Source organism: Leopardus geoffroyi, chromosome A3 (assembly GCF_018350155.1).
Source record: "Leopardus geoffroyi isolate Oge1 chromosome A3, O.geoffroyi_Oge1_pat1.0, whole genome shotgun sequence".
Taxonomy (NCBI): Eukaryota; Metazoa; Chordata; class Mammalia; order Carnivora; family Felidae; genus Leopardus; species Leopardus geoffroyi.
Window position 1 is genome coordinate 60,917,623 of NC_059336.1, and position 24,504 is coordinate 60,942,126.

General features: G+C 35.1%; 1 protein-coding gene across 10 annotated transcripts in view; it reads left to right on the forward strand.

Annotated features, from left to right (window-relative positions):
* The window catches only part of TSGA10 (testis specific 10), a 166,595-nt gene that overhangs the window by 129,477 nt on the left and 12,614 nt on the right, over window positions 1-24,504 (forward strand). For 8 of the 10 annotated variants that reach the window (XM_045445754.1, XM_045445749.1, XM_045445753.1 and 5 more), the window contains one exon: window positions 8,226-8,435. The exons of the other annotated variants lie outside the window; for them this stretch is intronic. In XM_045445754.1, coding sequence (XP_045301710.1) covers window positions 8,226-8,435 — 210 coding nt within the window. The remainder of the gene's footprint in view (window positions 1-8,225; window positions 8,436-24,504) is intronic. 10 annotated transcript variants of the gene reach the window in all.

Consider the following 24,504-nt stretch of genomic DNA (forward strand, 5'->3'; position numbering starts at 1 on the left):
AATGCCTTGTATAGTCAGTGACATCAAAGTGTCTCCACTCTTGATGATGAGATTTTGAATGCATTCTGGCCCTATATCAGATGTGGGAATTGCCTAGCTCACAGTTTTCCTGATAATTGTTCTTTTCTAGGAAGTTCTTTTCCTGGCTTCATTCATGAGTTTCACTCATGTATGTGCAGATTTCTGGAACTCCATCTCTGTATAGCTCCCTTTTCTCTGGTGATCTGCTCCACAAATTCTAGACACCTTGGCTTCCCTGAATTCTGATATTTATCTTTCAAACTCATTGATATAATTAGACTGTGTTTTGGTTCCTTTTTCTTCATCATCCAGAATTTGCACCTAAGCAAGATGCTATGGCAATGATAGGGTTCACCTTGTTTGTTTTCTTTCCCTTAGAGATCATAGTTCTCTGTTACCTATCCATTGTGTGTAAACAAGTTTTTCTTCCTATATTTTGTCCATTTGTCTAGTTGTTTGTGACATTGGGTTAATTCAGACTATATTACTATCTCTTGTATCATGGATGATAGCTGTTTTAAATTTTTTTTTTTCAACGTTTATTTATTTTGGGGACAGAGAGAGACGGAGCATGAACGGGGGAGGGGCAGAGAGAGAGGGAGACACAGAATCGGAAACAGGCTCCAGGCTCTGAGCCATCAGCCCAGAGCCCGACGCGGGGCTCGAACTCACGGACTGCGAGATCGTGACCTGGCTGAAGTCGGACGCTTAACCGACTGCGCCACCCAGGCGCCCCGATAGCTGTTTTAAAGCCCTTGTTAATACCATGACCTTTGTCAATTTTTAATCTATTTACATTGACTGATTTGTATCCTGCTGTAGGTTACATTTCTGCAACTTCACGTGTCTGGTATTTTTTAAATTGGGTGCTGGACATTGTGAATTTTACTTTGTTGAATGTTAGACTTTGTCGTTTTCCTTTTAAGAGTGTTATATTTTTCCTGGCAGGATGTTAAATTGCTTGCAGATCAACCAATACTTTCGAGATTATCTTTAAGCTTTGATGGGGCAGGTTTAAATTAGCTTTTTCTCTAAGACTAGTATAACCCTACCACTATGGTGTGACCCTTCTGTGTTCTCTATTAAGTGCCCAACCAGGGTGTTCATTAAGGACTCTTCATTTCAGCAGGTTCAAACACATTTTCCCAGCTGTGTATCAGCTGTGGTTTTGTTTACTTTAGAGCTCTCTGGGGGTTCTTTCCCAGCCTTCTAGAGTTTGACTCTATATATTCATGGCTGAGTATTCAGTATCAGACTCAAGGAAACTCCTGGGGAAATTTCTGGATGTCTTTTTGTGTGTGTAGACACTTCATTTCTGAAATTATACCCCACACATTTCACACGCTTATTTCTGTCTCCTCATATCAGCATATCAACGGTGCTTTGATTGAAATTTCTTTCCCTGAACTGAAGACTGGAAAATTGTCTCCTGATAGAAAGCTGGAATGATTGTAGGGCTCATCTTGTTTGTTTTCCTTCTCTCAGAGATCACAGCCCTGTTGCTGCCTGTTGTTCTATATTTGGAAACCTTCCTTCCTTCCTTCCTTCCTTCCTAGTTTTCCAGTTGTTAACAGTAGGAGATACATTCAGTCTCGGTTATTCTATGAAGGCTGGAAACAGAAGTATTATATATCTTTTCTTAGTCCTTTTCATCTGTCTCTAATAAACAGCATATAGCCTAATTTAAAAAATTCAGTCTGAGAGTATCTTTCTATTAACTAATAAGTTTAATCCATTTGTTTTTGTTTGAATTACTGGCACATTTATATTTATCATTTCTAATTTATTTTGTATTTTGTACTTTCTACTTGTCATGATTCTTTTATGTTAATTCTTTCCTTCCTTTTATCTTATATATGTTTGTTTTCTTTATGCACTTTCTACCCCCACTATTTGTTGGTTCAGAAGTTATATATTCTCTATTCTTTTGGTAGTTAAATTTGTAATATGCATATTTAACAAAATCTGTTGTTAGTATTTCCAGCCCTTCTTCTAAACAGTATGTTGTCCTAGGAATATTTGAATATTGAGCGCAACATCCTGCTTACTAGTGAGTGTCCTTTCTTATTCTCTCCCTCCCCGCCCCCCCACACACCAATCTTTCATAAGGTTGTGTACTATTTTAGATCCACATTGATTTTTTATAGCCTTAAAAATAAATCACTACTTTCATGCAAAAATAAATAAATAAATCACTACTCTTGTTCTTATTCTTTTAGTCAATGCTTATTTATATTCACTTATATGTTTACAGAATTTTTCAACATTGCTTTTTGTGTTCTATTTCTTCCTTTGAAGTTTAATTTCCTTTCTTGAAACTACTACCTTTCTTTGACTTGTGAGTTAATTTTCTCAATCTTTGCCTAAAATGGATTCACTTTACCCTTATTCTTCTGTATTAGTTTAGCTGAGTATAGAATTCTAGGTTGACAGTTATTTTCTTTTGATAACTTTAAAAGTAATGAGAAGTCTGTTCTCATTCTAATTGATCTTCTTTCTAAGTCTACCTTTTGTCATTTTTTTCTTTTAAGATCTTCTTTTTCTCTTTTTAGTTTGACTATCATGTGTATGTATTGTTTGAGGGAGGCTTTGGTTTGCAGTTTTTCAGAGTATTCATGCCTTTTAATAGTTCTGGAAAAATTCTCAGATGTTATTTATTTGAACATTACTGCCTTTAAATTTGCTCTACTGTTTCCCTCAACTTTTATAATATGCTTGTTGGATCTCCTAGTCCAAATTTTTATTAATCTTTCTTATCATAGTTTCCATATGTTTATCTCTCTGTACTGTGCTCTGTGCTTTTAGTATATTCATTCCTCTTCAGCTGTACCTGTTTTTTGATACATTCATTGTTTTTCATTTTCTTTACTACTTTTACCTTCTTTCCAGAAGTTCTATTTGGTTTGTCTTCAGATTTTCATGGTTTTTTTCCCCTACATCTCATTCTTTTCAATTTTTTATTTAATATCTTTAAAACTTTTGAGCATATTTTTATGCCTTCTCCAATATTTTGTTCAATAGCTTGAAGTCCTAGAAGTCTGATCCTGGTGTGTGTTAGTTATGTTCCTCTGACTCTCACTCATGGTGGATGGGATCCCCCTGAGTTTTTAGGCTCCTTTGAAGCAGGAATTTCCCCCCTCTAAAGAATCTTACATGGCCAGGGAGATGAGTTTGCTTCTACAAAGGGACTCTGTATTATCATTGGCGTGGGACAAATTTCATGTTAGAGTTGAGAATTAGGAATAGATAGTGTGAAGTCAAACTACAAAACTGAGTAAAGTCAGACCTAAGTTTTCTTACAGAAGACGTTTTTCCCTATCCAGAGGGTAGAAGAAGATAAACTTTTGCTTATATCTCTGTGAGGTTGAGTGGATTTTTCCTCTGGAGTCTCCTTTCAAAGATTCCAGATTATGTAGAGGTCCCAGAGGCAACTATCCATTAGTCCTACTTCTTATTCCCTGTGTTGCTTGAATTTTGAAACAAGCCTTTTACTGTCACTGGGTCTCCCTACCCCCAACTCTTAGTTTCAGGCCTTATTGTTTGCTTCATGCTCTGTCTTTGTTTTTGTTTGTTTGTTTGTTTGTTTTGTTTGTTAGTTTTTTTGTTTTTTGTTTTTGTCTTTGGTATATGAGACTGTTTCTTTCCTGCAAGCTCAGCTATGAATTGTGAAAATATTTTTTTTCTATTTTATACAAAAAAAACCCCAAAACTATTTTCCTCTTAGCTGAATCAACTGTCTTACTAGAACCTGAAATGTTCAGTGTTATCTTTCTAAAACATAAAGCTAGTCATATCACCTCCCTCTTTTCATAAAGGCCATGTAGGAAAGACCCAAAGCTAATATCTTCAATGGGGAAAATCTGAGAGCTTTCCCCCTAATCATGTTAGGAACATGGCAGGGATGTCCACTCTCACCACTGTTGTTCAACATAGTGTTGGAAATCCTAGCCTCAGCAATTAGGCAACAATAAGAAGTAAAAGGCATTCAAATTGTCAAGGAAGAAGTCAAACTTTTACTCTTTGCAGATGACATGATACTCTACATGGAAAACCTGAAAGACTCTACCAAAAAACTGCTAGAACTGATACATGAATTCAGCAAAACCACAGTATATAAAATCAATGTACAGAAATCAGTTGTATTTCAAAAATCAATAATGAAGCAGTAGAAAGAGAAATCAAGGAATAAATCCCATTTATAATTGCACCAAAACCGTAAAATACCAACGAATGAACATAACCAAATAGGTAAAAAGATCTGTATGCTGAAAACTACAGAACACTTGCAAAAGAAATTGAAGAAGACACAAAGAAATGGAAAAACATTCCATGCTCACGGATTGGAAGAACAAATATTGTTAAAATGTCATTACTACCCAAAACAATCTACACATTCAATGCCATCCCTATCAAAATTATACCAGCATTCTTCATAGAGCTAGAACAAACAATTCTAAAATTCATATAGACCCAGAAAAGACCCCGAATAGCCAAAGTAATATTGAAAAGGAAAAACAAAGCTGGAGGCCTCATAATTCCAGACTTCAAGCTGTATTACAAAGCTGGTGCTGGCACAAAAACAGACACATAGATCAATGGATGGAACAGAATAGAGAACCCAGAAATGGACCCACAAATGTATGGCCAGCTACTCTTTCACAAAGCAGGAAAGAATATCCGATGGGAAAAAAACAATCTCTTCAGCAAATGGTGTTGGGAAAACTTGGCAGTGACATGCAGAAGACCACTTTCTTACACCATTCACAAAAATAGACTCAAAATGGATGAAAGACCTAAATGTAAGACAGGAAACCATCAAAATCCTAGAGGAGAAAACAGGCAACAACCTCTTTGACCTTGGCTGCAGCAACTTCTTACTAGACATGTATCCAGAGGTAAGGGAAACAAAAGCAAAAATGAACTATTGGGATCTCATCAAAATAAAAATGTTCTGCACAGTGAAGAAAACAGTCAACAAAACTAAAAGACAACCAACAGAATGGGAGAAGATATTTGCAAATGACATATTGGATAAAGGGTTAGTATCCAAAATCTATAAAGAACATACCAAACTCAACACCCAAAAAAACAAATAGTCCAGTGAAGAAATGGGCAAAAGACATGAGCAAATTCTTTTCCGAAGAAGATATCCAGATGGCCAACCAACACATGAAAAGATGCTCAGCATCACTCATCAGAAGGGAAATACAAATCAAAAGTGAGATACCATTTCACACCTGTCAGAATGGCTAACATTAACAACTCAGGCAACAACAGATGTTGGTGAGGATGCAGAGAAAGTGGAACCCTTTGCAGTGCTGATAGGAATGCAAACTGGTGCAGCCACTCTGGAAAACAGTATGGAGGTTCCTCAAAAAATTAAAAGTAGAGCTACCCTATGACTCAGCAATCACACTACTAGGTATTTATCTAAAGGATACAAAAATGCTTATTGAAAGGGGAAAATACACCCCAGTGTTTATAGCAGCACTATCAACAATAGCCATATTTTGGAAAGAGCTCAAATGTCCATTGACTGATGAATGGATAAAGATATGCAATAGAACATTACCTGGTGATCAAAAAGAATGAAATATTGCCATTTGCAACAATGTGGATGGACCTAGAATGTATTATGCTAAGTGAAATTAGAGAAAGACAAATATCATATGATTTTAGTCATATGTGGAATTTAAGAAACAGAAAAGATGAACATAGGGGAAGGGAAGGAAAAATAGATAAAAACCAAGAGGGAGGCAAACCATAAGAGACTCTTAAATATAGAGAAAAAACTGAGGGTTCATGGAGGGGTGTTGGGTGTGGAGATGGGCTAAATGCGAGATGGGTATTAAGGAGGACACTTGTTGGGATGAGCACTGGGTGTTATATGTAAGTGATGAATCACCAAATTCTACTCCTGAAACCATTATGACACTGTAGCTTTGTGTTAAATAAAATTTAAAAAAGAAAAAAAATATTTCATTGGGTAAAAACCTAAATTTTAACCCAGCTTATCAGGCTGACTTGTGAGTTTATTTTATAGCTTTTCAACTGCATCTCCTATCACTCTTCTCTGTGGCTTCTGAGTTCCAGTCATACTAGTCTTCTCTCTGTTGTTGGAGCATGTCATTTTCCCTCCTTCCACATACTCCCTTTAGGGCCTTTATATTTAGCATTCCTCCAATTCGAAAAACTCCCTTCCCCAACATACATTGTATATCTATTCACCATTCAGATCTCAGTTCATGTGTCATTTATCAGGGAACCTTTTCCTGACTTCTCTGATCCTCTTAGTTTAGGTCAATTTCCTTTGTCATACAGCTTTTTTCTCTAGAAGTATTTGCTTAATATGTATTTATATAGTCATTTCTGTGATTATTTGATTGATGCATGGCTCTCCCATAGTCTGGAATGTCATGAGAGCAAAGACTATTTTGCTTATCATTGGATATGCATCTAGGTGCATTGACTGGAACACAGAATATACTAAAAAAATGGAATGGATGGGCAGACGGATGGGTAGGTGGATGGATAGAAGGTTGTCTGAAAAATGAGTGAGAAATAGAGGGAGTGAAGAAGGAAGAAAGGGAAAATTGTGGCCAAACAACTTATTCCAGGAACAATTTTTTTGTGCTGTGTACTTATAAAAGCAGAAAAATTTCTTTATTTGTCAGTTCTGTCAGTTTCACACAATAGCAAAAACTTCTCTGCAGTGCACTTATTTAAGACATGTCTCTGAAACAGTAAAAAGGAGGGGGTATTATCTAGAGCTTTTGAAAAAAATTATATGACTTGAATCTTATATTACAGTTTTTAGGGGCTCCTGGGTGGCCCAGTCAGTTAAGCTTCCAACTTTGGCCCAGGTCATGATCTTGTGGTTCGTGAGTTTGAGACCCCTGTTGGGCTCTATGCTGACAGCTCAGAGCCTGGAGTCTGCTTCTGATTCTGTCTTTGTCTCTTTCTGCCCCTTCCCTGCTCATGTGCTCTCTCTCTCTCTCTCTCTCTCTCTCTCTCTCTCTCTCAAAAATGAAAATAAACATTAAAAAAATATTTTCATATTGCAGTTTTAAAAATATGCTTATTTCCCATAATGTGGATGTATTTTTTTTTGAGAGAGAGAGAGAGTACAAGTGGAGGAGCAAGGCAGGGAGAGAGAGAGAGAGAGAGAGAGAGAGAGAGAGAGAAAGAATTTTAAGCAGGCTCCACACTCAGTGTGGAGCCCAATACAGGGCTCAATTTCATGACCCTGAGCCAAAATCAAGAGTTGCACACTCAACTGAATGAATCACCCAGGTGCCCCCCATGTGGCTGTATTCTCAATTTATATTTGCCCAGAGTCTTTTTTCTCTCAGAGTTATTAGTAAGTGCTAGAGAACTGTCAGTCCTCATTTTATGATATTATGATCTAGATAAACATTCCATTTAAAAATTGGAAAATGGGTATTGTGAGTGAAACAGTAGTGACTAAAGTTTTGTCTTTATTTTATTTTTTTTTTATTTTTGAGACAGAGAGAGACAGAGCATGAGCAGGGAAGGGGCAGAGAGAGAGGGAGACACAGAATGTGAAGCAGGCTCCAGGCTCTGAGCTGTCAGCACAGAGCCTGACGTGGGGCTCGAACTCATGAACTGTGAGATCATGACCTGCGCCGAAGTTGGACGCTTAACCGACTGAGCCACCCAGGCGCCCCTAAAGTTTTGTCTTTAACAACAATGATATTTATCTTATAGAATAATTGAAACTGTGGCAAGAATAGAACTACAGACCAAACGTATATGTGCTGCAACTAGCTTTGGAGTTGAGACTTTTAAGTGGGAAAACTTGTTTTCTAAACACATTAAAAATAATGACCATTTGACCACCTTACCTCATGGATTTTATGTATAGACATTTGAAAGCTGTATTTATCTTTCCCAGGGTATTTTGTATGTACTATTATCACCTATATTGTATAAAGTTCCTTATAATCTAAGTGTACTATCAAAAGATTTCCCTCATTTTGTCTTCCATATTGTTGTTTTTTTTCAAGTTAAAAAAATATGTGTATATGTGTGTGTGTGTGTATATATATATATGTATATATATATATATATACACATATATATATATGTGTATATATATACATATATATACACATATATATATATGTGTATATATATATATATATATATACATACATATATATATAATAATTTTGTCCTTGCAGCACTTAAATGCAGAAAGGTCTTACAAGTCCCAGATTTCTACCTTACACAAGTCTGTTGTAAAGATGGAAGAGGAACTTCAGAAGGTTCAGTTTGAAAAAGTGTCTGCCCTTGCAGATTTATCTTCCACAAGGGAACTTTGTATTAAACTTGACTCAAGCAAAGAACTTCTTAATCGACAGCTGGTTGCTAAAGATCAAGAAATAGAAATGGTATGTAATACACTTTTAAGTGGTTCTTTTAATATTATTGCTACTATAAAATTACTATAATCTTAGAAAAACAAATTGTTTTTATAAAATATTACATCAAGCCATGTCTATTAAATTTAGATTTTATTTCTAAAGTCCAAGAGATAAATTTCTAACACAGCTGTGTTCCAACAATTCATGAAGTAACAGAAACTTTTCCTTTGAGCATGCATTTACTTTTAGCCAGAAGAATTATAAAACACATTGACATAGAAATCAGCAAAGAACTATGAGGTTGGGATTTACTCAACTAATTGTATTCTTTTAAGCTAAATTTATTTTAAGCTATAATTCAGTCGATTGTATCTGCTGACATTGTGTTTGCCACCATGAATAAAGGTTCAAAACATGAATGGATCTAGAGGATATTATGCTAAGTGAAATACACCAGACAGAGAAAGACAGATACCATATGATTTCACTTATATGTGGAATCTATAAAACAAAACAAATGAATAATCTGACCCATAAATACAGAGAACAAAATGATGGTTGCCAGAGGGGAGGAGTGGGGTGATAGGCAAAATGGGTGAAGGAAAGTAGGAGATACAGGCTTCCAGTTATGGATTAGTAAGTCATGTGGATAAAAGGTATAGCATAGGGAATACATTCAATGGTATTGTAATATTATTCATGATGATAGACGGTAACTGCACTTGTGGTGAGCATAGCCTAACATACAGAGTTATTGAACCACTATGTTGTACTCCTGAAACTAATATAACACATACTCAAAAAAAGAAGAGGAGGAGGAGGAGGAAGAAGAAGAGGAAGAGAAGGAAAAGGAAGAAAAAAGAATAGAAAAAGAGAGATAGGCCTTTTCTCCCGAGGACCTCCCAGTATTGATATGCAAATTATTTGTGTGAATGTTATATTAGTAAAAAATATTCAGGGTTTTAGAAAGGGAATTCCTAATTGGCCTACGGGTGTCAGGGAGGAGTTCACAAGGATGTACTACTGAGCTCAGAAGGAGTAAAGCACCCATTCAGAGGAAGCAGCAACATAGACAACAGTATGGAGTTATAAATGAATTCTTGGGGCACCTGGGTTGCTCAGTTGGTTAAGTGTCTGACTCTTGATTTCAGCTCAGGTCATCATCTTACGGCTTTGTGGTTTTGAGCCCACATTGGGCTCTGTGCTGACAGTGTGAAGCCTGCTTGGGATTCTTTCTCCCTCTCCCTCTATCTCTGCACTTCCCCCACTTGCACCGTCTCTGTCTCTCTCAAAATAAATAAATTTAAAAAAAATAAATGAATTCTTGAGTGAATAGTAAATGATTTGCAGTGGCCATTGTGGCATTCACAGGTCAATGTGGCTGGAGATGTATCTGGAGAGATAGTTGGAGCCCTGATCCTAAGGGGATATGTATACAAGTTGTATAATGTAATTGAATTTACCCAAAGAATACAAAAATACTAATTCAAAAGGATACATGTATCCTGATGTTTATAGCAGCATTATCTACAATAACCAAGTTTTGGAAACAGCCCCAGTGTCCACCGACTGATGAATGGATAAAGAAGATGTGGTATATTTACACAATGGAATATTAGTCATAAAGAAGAATGAAATTTTGCCATTTGCAGTGACATGGATGGAGCTAGAGAGTATTGTACTAAGTGAAATAAGTCAGTAAGTAAAAGACAAATACCGTATTATTTCACTTACATGTGGAATTTAAGAAACAGATAAGCAAATGGAAAAAAAGAGAGAAACCAAGAAACATACTCTTAACTACAGAGAACAAACTGATGGTTACCAGAGAAGAGGTGGATGGGTGGGGGGGTGGTTAAATAGGTGATGGGGATTAAGGAGTCCACTTGTTTTGATGAACACCAAGTGTTGTACAGAAGTGTTGAATCGCTATATCATACACCTGAAACTGATACTACATTGTATGTTAACTAACTGGAATTTAAATAAAAACTTTTAAAAAGTTGACAAATTGTGGTCATCTTTACAGTTCCCATTTTTAAATTTTTCTAGTGTACTGTTTGTGAAGAGGATATGATGGATTTGAGAATCATGAGTCTGTTGGTTTCTCTAAGAATCCACTGTTGGGGCACCTGGGTGGCTCAGTCAGTTGAGCATTAGATTTCAGCTCAGGTCATGATCTCATAGTTCGTGGGTTTGAGCCCCACGTCAGGCTCTGTGCTGACCACCTGCTCAGAGCCTGGAGCCTGCTTCGGATTCTGTGTCTCCTTCTCTCTCTGCCCCTCCCCCACTCACACTTTGTCTCACTCTGTTTCTCAAAAATAAATAAATGTAAAAAAAAATGTAAAAAAAAAATGCACTGTTAATATTTTATTAACGCTTTGTCTCACTGTTTCTCAAAAATAAATAAATGTAAAAAAAATGTAAAAAAAGAATGCACTGTTAATATTTTATTAACTAAGTGGTATATGCAAGAATTTTCCAACTCTTCCTTTATTATTTCACCAAGAACTTTAAAAACAATTTTTTTTAATGTTTATTCATTTTTGAGAGACAGAGAGAGACAGAATGTGAGCGGAGTAGGGGCAAAGAGAGAGGGAGACACAGAATCCAAAGCAGGCTCCAGGCTCTCAGCTGTCAGCACAGAGCCTGACATGGGCTTAAACCCATGAACCGCAAGATCATGACCTGAGCTGAAGTCAAGATTTTTAACTGACTGAGCCACCCAGGCACCCCTCAGCAAGAACTTTTTAATGATGAAAGTAACTCATGAATAGATTCTCCCTGTAAAAATTCAAATGATATGTCCTTAAGTTTTTCTTTAAAAATATTTTTTACTTGCTGTTTTCAAATTGGGAAACTAACACATGTCGTTACAACTGAAACAATATTAAGATGAAATACCAGAAAATATTATCCCAAAGTTTCTTAAAATGGTAATACATCATGACTAAGTAGTATATAGTCCAATAATTTTCTTTAAGCTTTAAAATCATTACCCTTAAAGGTACAACAGTATATAAAGTGGAAAGTGGTTTATATTAATTTTTAAACATTTTAAGGATGGTTACTTCAAGTTTTGTAGCTTCTTTACTCATAGTTTTTTCTATTTTTTCTTTTATTTTGTTAAAATACACATAACCTTTTCTGTCTTAACCATTTTTAAGTGTACAGTTCAGTGGTATTAAATATATTCGTATTGTTGTGCAGCCTTCACCACTGTCCATGCCCATATCTTTTCATCTTGTAAATCTGAAACTCTATACCTATTAAATAATAACCTCTTATTCTCCCCTTTCCCAAGCCCCTGGCAACCATCATTATACTTTCTCTCTTTATGATTTTTACTACTCAAAGGGCCTCATATAAGTGGATTCATATAGTATTTGTCTTTTTGTGACTGGCTTATTTCACTTAGCATAATGTCCTCAAGGTGCATCAATGTTGTAGCATATTACAGGATTTATTTCCATTTTAAGGCTGAATAATATTCCATTGTATGAATATACTACATTTTGCTTATCCATTCATCATCCAGTAGACTGTTGCATGGCTTCCATGTTTTAGTTATTGTGAGTAATGCTGCTTTGCCCATGAGTGTACAAATATCTCTTCAAGGCCTTTCTTTTAGTTCTTTTGTATTTATATCGAAAACTGGATTTCTGGATCTTATGGCAATTCTATTTTTAATTTTTTTGAGGAAATTTTGTTCTTTTTTCTACAGTGACTGTACCATTTTACATTCCCACCAACAGTGCACTTGGGTTCTGGTTTCTCTACATCCTTGCCAACACTGATTATGTTTTAGTTTTGTTTTTCCTGTTTATGATAATAGCTATCTTAATGGATGCAAAGTGGCCAGGCTAAGTCTAACAGTATTTTTTTAATGTTTATTTATTTATTTGAGAGAAAAAGAGAGGGTGCACACTAGCAGGGGAGGGGCAGAGAGAGAGGGAGAGAGAAAATCCCAAGCAGGCTCCATGCTGACAGCACAGGGCTCAAACTTGCGATCATGACCCGAGCCGAAATCAAGAGTCCAACGCTTAACCCACTGAGCCACCCAGGTGCCCCCTAACTGCATTTTAAAATACTCCTGACATGTAACCAAAATCTATAAGGAACTTATCAAATTCAACACTTAAGAAACAAGCAACCCTGTTAAGAAATGTGCAGAAGATATGAACAGACACTTTTCAAAGAAGACATCCAGATGGCTAACAGATGCACAAAAAGATGCTCAACATCACTCATCATCAGGGAAGTACAAATCAAAATTATGTTGAGATACCACCTCACTCCTTTCAAAATGACTGAAATTAACAACACAAGAAACAACAGGTGTTAGTGAGGATGTGGAAAAAGGGGAATCGTCTTGTACCGTTGGTGGGAATGCAAACTGGTGCAGCCACTCTGGAGAACATTATGGATTTCCTTAAAAAACTAAAAATGGAGCCACCGTATGATCCAGCAATTGCCCTGTTAGGTATTTACCCAAAGGAAAAATAATACAGATTAGAAGGGGTACATGCACCCCAATATTTATAGCAGCATCACAACAATAGCCAAACGATGGAGAGAGCCCAAATGTCCATCAACTGATGAATAGATAAAGAAGATGTGGTATATATACACAATGGAATACTACTTAGCCATCAAAAGGAATGAAATCTTACCATTTGGAATGATATGGATGAAGCCAGAATGTATTATGCTAGGGGGAAATAAGTCAATCAGAGAAAGACAAATACTATATAATATCACTTGTGTGGAATTATGAAATGAAACAGATGCATGTATGGGAAGGGTGGAGGGGGAGAGAGAGGGAAACAAACCACAAAGAACAAAATAAGAGAACTAATTGAGGATTCATGGAGGGAGGCAGGTAGAAGATGGGTTAGATAGGTGATGGGTATTAAGGAGGGCACTTGTGATGAGCACTGGGTGTTGAATGTAAGTGACACATCACTGAATTCTACTCCTGAAACCACTATTGCACACTATGTTAACTAACTAAAATTAAAAACTTTTTTCCCTTGTGGTGCCTGGGTGGTTCAGTCGGTTAAGCATCCGACTTCAGCTCAGGTCATGATCTTGCAGTTTGAGAGTTTGAGTCCCACGTTGGGCTCTGTGCTGACATCTCAGATCCTGGAGCCTGATTCTGATTCAGTGTCTCCCTCTTTCTTTTCTCCTCCCCACTCATGCTCTGTCTCTTTCTCAAAAATAAATGAACATTAAAAAATATTTAAAAATTTTTTGCCTTGAAATTTAGTTATTTATGTATATGTGTTTATACATTACATAATAAACTGTAATTTCAAGTGTTAGAGCCATCATATTTATCTTTGTATTTCTTTAGCTGTACTATGCATATAGGGGACACTCAAATAATTTTGTCTAAACTAAAATTTGACTTTGAGGTATTATAGATTCACATGCGATTGTAAGAAATAACACAAAGTATCCTTTACCTGGTCTCCCCAATGGTAACCTCTTGAAAAACTATTGTATAATATCACAACCAGGATGTTGACATTGAATCAGGAAGGGTATAGAACATTTCCATCACAGGATCCATCATGTTGCCCTTTTGTAACCCTGTCTACTTCCCTCCTATCCCCAGTCCCTCCTTAACTCATAGCAACCACTAATCTAGTCTCCATTTCTATAATTTTGTCACTTCAAGAATGTTATATAAATAGAATCATATGGTATGTAACCTTTTGGGATTGGATTTTTTCACTCAGCATGATTCTCTGAAGATTTATCTAGGTTGTTTTATACTAGTAGTTCATTCCTTTTCATTGCTAAGCAGTATTCCATGCTATGGGTGTAACACAGTTTGTTTGATTATCCATTGAATAACACCTGGGCTATTTCCAGTTTTTGGATCTTACAAATAAAGCAATTGTAAACATTGTCTTGATGTTTTTGTGTGAAACTAAGTCTTCATTTTTCTGTAAATGCCCAGGAATGCAGTTTTTAGATCATATGGTAGTTGTATGATTCATTTTTTAAGAAAGTGCCAAACTATTTACCATTTTGCATTCCCACCAACAATGTGTGAAGGATCAGTTTTCCACATCTTTGTCAGCATTTGGTGGTGTCATTATTTTTTTTATTTTAACCATTCTGATATGTGTATAGTGTATGTGTATTATGGTCTAGTTGCACTTCCCTAAATTAAGGAAGTGGAACATACTTTTATATGATGATTTGTCTTTATATATTTTCTTTGGTGAAACATGTCTTTTGTATCATTGGATTGTTTGCTTTTTAAATGCTGAGTATTAGGAGTTCTTTATATATTTTAGATACTGGTCCTTTATCAGGTGTGTGGTTTGCAAATATTTTCTCACATAGTGTGAGAAGTTTTCATCTTCTTATCATTGTCTTTGTCAGAGCGAAAGTTTAAGTTTTGATGATGTGGAGTTTATCAATTTTCCCTTTATGAATTGTGTTTTTGGTTTTAAGTGTAAAAATACTTTGCACAGCTCTCAATCCCAAAGATTTTTCCTAAGATTTATTCTAAAAATGTGATAGTTTTATGTTTCACATTTAATGTCATGATCCATTTTGAGTCAATTACTGCATAAGGTGTGAGGTTTTCATCAAGGTTCATTTTTTGCCTATGGGTGTCCAATTGTTTTGGTAATTTTGTTGAAAAAGAATTTCATCCTCCATTAAATGGATTTTTTTACATTTGTGAAAAATCATTTGGATGTATATGAGTGGGTATATTTCTTGGTTTTCTATGCTTTTACATTTGTCTATATATCTGTCTGACCCAATACCACAGTTTTGGTTACTGTAGCTATATAATAAGTCTTTAGCTCAGGTAGACTGATTTTATCCACTTCATTCTGCTTTTTCAAAATTGTCTTAACTATTCTCATCTCCTTGCCTTTCCATATAAATTTTAGAATAGTCTATTTTCGCAAAAAAAAAAAAAAAAAAAATCTTGCTGAGGTTTTGATAGGAATCACATTAACCCTGGGAAGAACTGACATCCTTACCATGTTGAGGCTTCAAATTGATGAACATGGTATATCTTATTTAGATATTCTTTGATTTCTTTTATTACCTGTGCATAGTTTTCAGCATGTAAGTTCTGTACCTGTTTTGTCAGATTTACAAATACAGAGCACAAAAAATTTTCCCTTTTTTTGAGCTACTGTAAATGGTACTGTAGTTTTAATTTTGCTGTCATTATGCTTATTACAAGTATATAGAAGTATTGATTTTTGAATATTTATCTTACGTTCTCTGACCTTGCTGAACTCACTTCCGGGATCTAGGAATTTTTCTGTAGATTCCTTAAAATTTTTTATGTAGACAAGCATGTTATCTGAAAATGGGGATTTTATTTCTTCGTGTTCAGTTTTTATCCCTTTTCTTGCCTTTTTACTGTGGTTTAGTGCTATGTTGAAGAAGAGTGGTGAAAGTCCTTTCTTGCAATCTTAGGGGAAAAGCAGTCAGTCTTTTACCATTAAGTATACTGTTATCTGTACAATTTTGTAGATGCTTTTTATCAAGTTGGGGAAGTTTCTTTCTTCCTATATTTCTGAGAACTTTTATTATGAATGAGTATTGAATTTTTGTCAATTGCTTTTTCTGCATCAATTAATATACTCGTGTGATTTTTTTTTCTTTAGCCTGTTATGATTGGTTATGTTAATTGATTTTTGAACTCTGAACCAGGCTTGCATTCCTGTAATCACTCAGATAATTTTAAATGAGAAAGGAGAGGTTAAAGGAAAAAGATCTATATCTCCTTCTTCATTCTCCAATGGAAATTATTTAAAGCACTAGAATTAGGAATTTTAGAATCTTTTATAGTCTTAGTTTTCTTTGCTTTATGTTTTTAAAAAAAAGTTTTAATGCTTATTTTTTGAGAGAGAGAGAGAGAGAGAGAGAGAGAATTGGGGAGGGGCAGAGAGAGAGGGAGACACAGAATCTGAAGCAAGCTCCAGGGTCTGAGCTGTCAGCACAGAGCCCGACATGGGGCTTGAACTCGTGGACTGTGAGATCATGACCTGAGCCAAAGTCAGCCCCGGTGCCCAGGTGCCCTGGTTTTCTTTGTTTTAAAAAATATATATTTATTGAGTGTTAGTTCATAACCCTCCTGGGAGCTTCCCAGGTGTAATTTGAAATTAGTCCCTGTACTCAGAGGGCAGGAAGAGGCCAAAAATCGAGGCAGACCACTCCAGGTTGGGAGGTGGCAGTTTTATTTGCAAAAGGAACTTATGTATGAAGTTTGTCTTGGGCAGCAACAAGATGAATGGATCCTTGCATTCACCCACCAATACATAAAACCTTATAAAGCGGCCCAAAGTCGGCTCAGTCATGTATACTGTGTAGGTGTTTTCAATATCATATATTACTATCTCAAGGCTATGTCCTTGGAGCAGCCTCTGGGAGTGGGGGAGGCAAGTGGAACCCACATTTCAAGGACAGGGGAGGGAGTAAAGAGCTTTTGAGTGTCCAGGTCTAGTTAATAGGTGAATTGGTGGTCACATCTTCTTGAAGATGTTCCACAAAACTAAGATATATATACCATACCAATTCACCTAGGTCGTAGTTTTCTATTTTCCAAATAAATATAGTATATCTTTCTCTTATCTAACTCTTCTCAAGAGGAGTGTTAAGAACAGGAATTCCAAATACCCTTCCTTTAATGTTCTTTAATTAATAGTTGTGTTACGGATGATTTCCTTCAGAATAATATGAGAAGTCTTTGGAGAATCTCATTTAATTTTTAATGAAACAAAAGATTTTTAAAAGTGTTATCATCATCTTAGGTTACAGTGGATTTCAGAACCATTCTCCTATAATAAATGTTTTGTTTTATTTCCTTTTAGCCCTTTTCTTTTCCTAGCCAGATTTTTATGTTGTTTTACATATTTGCAATAGTAGCATATTACAGTTGACTATTCTACTTTTCACTACTTCCCTATTGCTGGGCAATAAAAAATTTCAGATTTTTAATTTGTATATAAAACAACCTTGTAATTATTTTGTTGCATAAAACTTTTGTCACATTTTGCATTTTATTCTTAAGATGTATTCCTAGAAGTGGGAATTTGAGCATATATAGCCAGAGAGCTTTCAAAAAGTGATGATACACAGTTAAGAAGAAACTAGTGGTTCTCAGCTGGGCAGAAGTTTCTGAATATTATGAAGCAGAAGTGCTTTCACTTTGGTCTCCACCACAGAAGTGAGATGATGAAGGGAATGTCAGTCATCATTTGAAAAGCATGGCAAGAAGATGTACTTGTGCTGCTGCTGTGACTCTAAGGCCTACCACTTTTAGAAGTTGATGTGGCAAAGGTGGCTATCCTTCCAAGTAGAAGAGAAAGTATAGCTGTGGTGTAAAGGCTAAAAGTTGAAGTACCACTGGGACCAGTCCAGTGAGTCATGTAAAAGTTGTATACCACAGATTCTGGCATGGATTCCATGAACGAGCAACACCTGAACCCAGGAGGGCAGCTGTTGCATTATCCAATTCATCCTAAGGATTTCAGCAGTTAGTCATGAAATGAAAGTTTTTTGAAGGAAGTAGTAACTTTATGAAAACAAGAAGCAAAACAATAGGCTACTTAGAAGTTTAATAAAGAACCATGGAAAATGATAGCTAAAAGGACCTCTCCTGGAGTCAGAGCAAGCCTTAAAGACTTACCCAAAACTGCCCTGGAAGGGATCCAAATTTAATTGCATCAGACTGTAAAGCAATTTATACCCCTAGGCCATTGTCAACATCAGTAGAGTAGTCAGCCAGCAATTAATAGAGGCTAACATTTAGATGATATCAGTAGAGACAGGCCAGCTAGAAACTTAATACAAGATCAGGGACAGAGAAAGGTAGGCTGGCTAAATCCACTGTCATCCCAAGAGAATGGTTTAGAGAGACTATGAACATGCTGATGGTAAATGAATCAGAGTGATTGTGCACATACCTTGAGAAGCAACATCAGAAGCTGTACACTGCAAGGAAAATATACTTAATGGAAACTGTCCAGAGGAGGGAGGGTGGGAGGGCAGGAGGAAGTACAGACCACAATAAGCCCTGAGGTGGGGAGGAGTATTCCTGAGTATTCAGAGTATTCACGAGTATTCCGAGTTGTTACAATATGGTATCTTAAATGTCCAATTTTCAACAACGATTTGACTTTCAAAGAAACAGGAAAGTGTGACTCATCCACAGGTAAATAAAACAAGTAAAAGAAACTGCCTTTGAGAACAGTTTATAATTTCTATATCCTTATTATTATTCTCTATTGATGAGACATTGTCATCATACATTCCTTTACTTCTTTAAACATGGTTTCCTTTAGTTCTTTGAACTAAAATATTTACTTATATATTAAAATATTTATAGTTATTTGAACTAAAATATTTAGAATAGCTGCTTTGAATCCTTTATCTGTTAAATTTGATTATTATATACTTGCTCTCTTTTATTCTATCAACTTATTTTAAAGATATATTAATTAAAAAGTAATTACAACAATATATTATGGGACTTATTTCATATAGATGTAACATGTAAAATTCTAATAGCACTAAAGAGGGGAGGAGGAAATAGAGCTATATAGTAATAATATCTCTGTATTTATCTGGAAGTAAACGGTTCAACAATAATAGTTGGAAACGTCAATACAGCACTCTCAGTAAGGAAGAGAGCAACTAGGCAGAACATCAACAAGGAAATAGAAGACTCCAACAAAATTAAAATCAAACTAGAGTTAACATATCCATGTTAACAACAGTAGAATACACGGTTTTCTCAACTACATGAATGATCCTCTAGGATAGTCCAAATGTTAGGCCATAAAACAAGCCTTAATAAATTTAAAAGGATTCAAATCATATTCTCCCACCAGAATGCAATTATTAGGAATCAATAAAAGAAGGAAATTTGGGAAATTCACAAGAAAATGGAAATTGAACAACGCACTCCCCAATATCAGTAACTCAAGAAATCACAAAGAATAAAGAAAATGAGATTACTGAAAATGAAAAAATGTGCCCAAATTTATAAGATGCCAATTCAAGCAATACTTACAGGGAAATTATAGCTTTATAATTTATGTCTATATGTTTTTTAAAAAGAAGAAAGATCTCAAATCACTAATCTAAGCTGGAAAAAGAGAAGCAAACTAAATCTAAAGGAAGTGGAATGAAAGAAATTATAAAGATTAGAGCATGAATTAATAGAAAACAAGATGGGAAACAGTAGAAAACATCAAAAAAACACAAAAGGTTGTTCTTTCACAATATCAACAAAATTGATAAAACTTTAGTTAGAATGAGTGTGTGTGTGTGTGAGAGAGAAGTCAAATTACTAAAATTAAGGATGAAAGGGGGACATCACTACCAATCATACAGAAAATAAAAGGATTATAAGGGAATATTATGAGCAACTAAATGCCAAAAATTACATAATTTAGGCGAAATCAATGTAAATTCCCAGAAAGACAGAAAGTACTGAAACTGACTTAAGAAAAAATAGAAAATCTAAATATATCTATAACAAGTAATTAAATTGAGTTAGTAATTTCAAAACATCCATAAAGAAACGTTTAGACCCAGGTAGCTTTAGTTGTAAAGTCTTCCAATGTTTAAAGATAAATTTTGTTTTTGGTGAAAATCCCTGACTTAATATCATACTTAATGTTGAAAGACTGAATGCTTTCCCCTTTTCTTGTCAGTAGCAAGATAAGAATGCTGTCTGCACCTCTTCTAATTCACCACTGCACTAGAGGTGCTAACCTGGGCAATTAGGCAAGAAAAAGAAATAAATGGCATCAGATTGGTAAAGAAGTAGAACTATCTTTATTCATAGATGACATGATCTTGGATATGAAAAATCCTAAGGAGTCTGCTAAAAACCTAAAATTAATAAATGAGTTAATCAAGGTTGCAGGATATAAGATCAGTGTACAATAATCAATTACATTTCTATATATTAGCAATGAACAATCCAAAAATGAAATGAAAACAATTCCATCAGATGGGATTGCATCAAGAGGAGATAAAGTACTTAGGAATAAATTTAACAAAAGTAGTGCCAAACTTATACTTTACAAAACTAGAAAACATTGCTAAAAAAATTTAAAGAGGACCTAAATAAATGGAAAGACATCCCATATTCATGGATTAGAAGACTAAACACTGTTAAAAAGGTAATACTACCCTAAAGTGACCTACAGATTTAATACAATGCCTATCAGCATCCCAGCTTGTTTCTTTGTAGAAGTTAACAAGGTGATACAAAATTAATGTGGAAGTTCAAGTAAAACAATCTTGAAAAATAACAAAATTAGAGAACTAACACTTCCCATTTTCAAAACTGACTACAAAACTACAGTAATCAAGATAGTGCAATACTAGCATAAGAAAAGACATGTAAGTCAGTAGAACAGAATTGAGAATCCAGAAACAAACTCTTACATTTGTGGCCAAATGATTTTCAAAAAATTGATGCCAGTACAATTTAATGGGGAAAGAATAGTCTTTTCAATGAATGGTACTGGGACAACTGAACATCTGCATGGAAAAGAATGAACTTGGATTCCTATCACATACCATAAGATGGATTATAGTCCTGTAGGTAAGAGCTAAAATTATAAAACTTAATTAGGAAGTAGAAGTAAACCTTTGTGACTTTTGGTTAAATAATCCACATCAAAAGCACAAGCAACACAAGAAAAAATAAAATAATTTTATCAAAATAAAAACTTTTGTGCTGCAAATAATATCATCAATAAATTAAAAATATAATGCACAGACTGGTTAAAAAATTATAAAGCATATATATAAGAGAATTGTATCTAGAAAATATAAAGAACTCTTACAACTTAATAACTAAAAAAATTGTCAAAAGATCTCAATAGACATTTCTCTATAGAAGAGACATAAATAGCCAAGAAGTACATGAAAAAGTGCATAATATCATTAACAGAGAAATGCAAATCAAAACTATACCAATTCACAACCACTAGAATGGCTATAAAATAATTTTAAAAACAATAACAGGTATTGGCAAAGATGTAAAGAATTTGGAGCATTCAAAATTCAGACATTGCTATTGGAAATATAAGTTCACTTTGGAAAATATTTTGGCAGTTCTTCAAAATGTTAAAAATAGGATTACCATAAAGTCCAGAAACTTTACTCCTGTGTATCAAAGAGGAATGAAAATAGAGGTCCACTCTAAAACTAAGAACAAATGTTCTTAGCAGCATTATTTATACTAGCCAGAAGGTCTAAATAACTTATATGTTCCTACACCTATGCAACCAAATGTTATTTGGCAATAAAAGCAATGAAATATGGATATGTGCTATAACATGGATGATCCTTGAAAACATTATGCTAGGTAAAGGAAACAAGTCACAAATGACCACATACAAATTATGTTATTCCATTTATTTGAAATGTCTAAAAGAAGACAGATTATAGAGCCAGATAATAGATTGGGGAATGCCTAAGGATGGTGCTGCAGCAGGTGGGGTGGGTGCAGAGTGACTGTTAATCGATACTGAGCTTCATTTTGGAATGATGAAAAAGTTGTAACACTAGAGTATGAGATTGTGGCATGTTTGCACAACTCTGTTAATATATTAAAAACAATTATTTTTTCCATTGGATATAATTTCCTACTTTGTCAAAAATTAGTTGACCATATAGTTGTGGGTCCATTTCTGGGTTTTCTATTTTGTTCCATTGATCTGTTTTTGTGCCAGTACTGTACCATCCTGATGACTACAACTTTGTAATATAGCTTGTAATACAGATTGTAATATAGCAACCCAGAGTTGTGATGCCACCAGCTTTGCTTTACTTTTTCAAGATTGCTTTGGCAATTGAGGTCCTTTGTGGTTCCATACACATTTTAGGTTTGTTCTAGCTCTGTGAAAAATTCTGGTATTATTTTGATAGGGATTATGTAGATTTTGGGCAGTAGTATAGACATTTGGATAATATTTCTCTTATGATCCACAAGCATGGAATATTTTTACATTTCTTTGTGTCTTCTTCAGTTTCTTTCATGAGTGTTCTATAGTTTTCAGCGTACTCATCTTTTACCTCTTTGGTTAGGTTTATTCCTAAGTATCTTATGGGTTTTGGTGCAGTTGTAAATGGGATCAATTCCTTGATTTCTCTCTCTGCTGCTTCATTATTGGTGTATAGAAATGCAACTGATATCTGTACATTGATTTTGTATCCTGTGACTTACTGAATTCATGGATCAGTTCTAGCAGTTTTGTTGGAGTCTTTTGGATTTTCTATATAGAGCATCCTGTCATCTGTGAATAGTGAAAGTTTGACTTCTTCCTTTCCAATTTGGATGTCTTTTATTTCTTTTTGTTGTCTGATTGCCAATGCTAGAACTTCAAGTACTGTGTTAAATAACAATAGAGTGGACATCTCTGTCTTGTTCCTGACCACATAGGAAAAGCTCTCAGTTTTTCCCTATTGAGGATGGTATTATCTGTGGGTCTTTTGTATGTGGCCTTTATGATGTTGAGGTATGTTCCCTCTCTGTACTTTGTTGAGGCTTTTTATCAAGAACAGATGCTGCACTTTGTCCAATACTTTTTTTCTGCATCGATATTACTCAGCCATAAAAAAGAATGAAATCTTGCCATTTGCAATGATGTGGATGGAGCTAGAGTGTATTATGCTAAACAAAATAAATCAGAGAAAGACACCATAGAATTTCACTCATATGTGGAACTTAAGAAACAAAACAGATGAACATAGGGGAAAGAAAAAAGAGAGAGAGAGAGAAACAAACCATAAGGGACTCTTAACTATAGAAAACAAACTGAGGGTTGCTGGAGGGGAGGTGAGTGGGGGATGGGCTAAATGGGTGATGGGTTTTAAGGAGGGCGCTTGTTTGTAATGAGTATTGGGTGTTTAACTTAAGTGATGAATCACTAAATTCTACTCCTGAAACCAATATTACACTATATGTTAACTAACTATAATTTAAATAAAAACTTGAAAAAAAATCTAATTGAATTGTACCTTTTATTTATTTATTTGAATTGTACCTTTTAAATGGGTGAGTTGTATGGTACGTAGATTATATTCCAATAAAGCTGCTGCTGCTGCAAAAAAAAAGTCATGCTTCATTTTGTATTCTTGCTAGCAAAGTGTATGTACTTGCCATTGCCCATTAAAAAAATTTTTTTTTCTTTTTAGAGAAAGAGAGAGTGCATGCGTGAGTGGGAGAGAGGGCCAGAGGGGAGAACAAGATGGGGGAGCGGAGAGAATCTCAAGCAGGCTCCATGCTCACTGCAGAGCCCAACGCAGGGTTCAATCCCATGACCCTGGGATAATGACCCAGGCTGAAATCAAAAGTCAGACGCTCAACCGACTGAGCCACCCAGGTGCCATGCCATTGCCCATTTTAATGTTAACCAATACACACTAAGAAATTTGCCAATTTGATAAACTAGAACAGCGGTTCAGCTGAGAGATAGTTTGCTCCCCTGTGGCCATTCAGCAATATCTGGAGACATTTTTGATTGTCACAACTGGGGTGGGGGAATGCTACCAGCCTCTAATAAGTAGAGGCCAAGGATGCTGCTAAATATCCTACAATGCATAAGGCATCTCCCTACACCGAATAATTATCCACCCCAAAATGTCAGTAGTGTCAAGATTAAGAAACCCTGTACTAGAAATAGCATCTTATTTCAATTTATACTCACTTGAATATTAGTAAGGGTAGTTTTTTTCCCCCACATGTTTACTAATGAGCTTTATTTTATAAATCATCAGTTCATGTCATTAGTTCATATTTCTCATCAATTTGTATGAGTTCCTTTTAGTAGTAAGATATTAGCCATTTTATTTATTGAGTTTCTTTTTAAAATTTTTTAAAAACTTGAGTATAGTTGAGACACAATGTTACATTAGTTTCAGGCGTACAACATAATGATTCAATAAGGGTATACTGATGCTGTGCTCACCTCTAGTATAGCTACCATTTGTCACAATACAAACAGTATATTTTTCCAGTTTCCTTATAAATTTCGGTTAGGTTTATAATCAATATGTTTATTTTTTATATGGCTATACATCA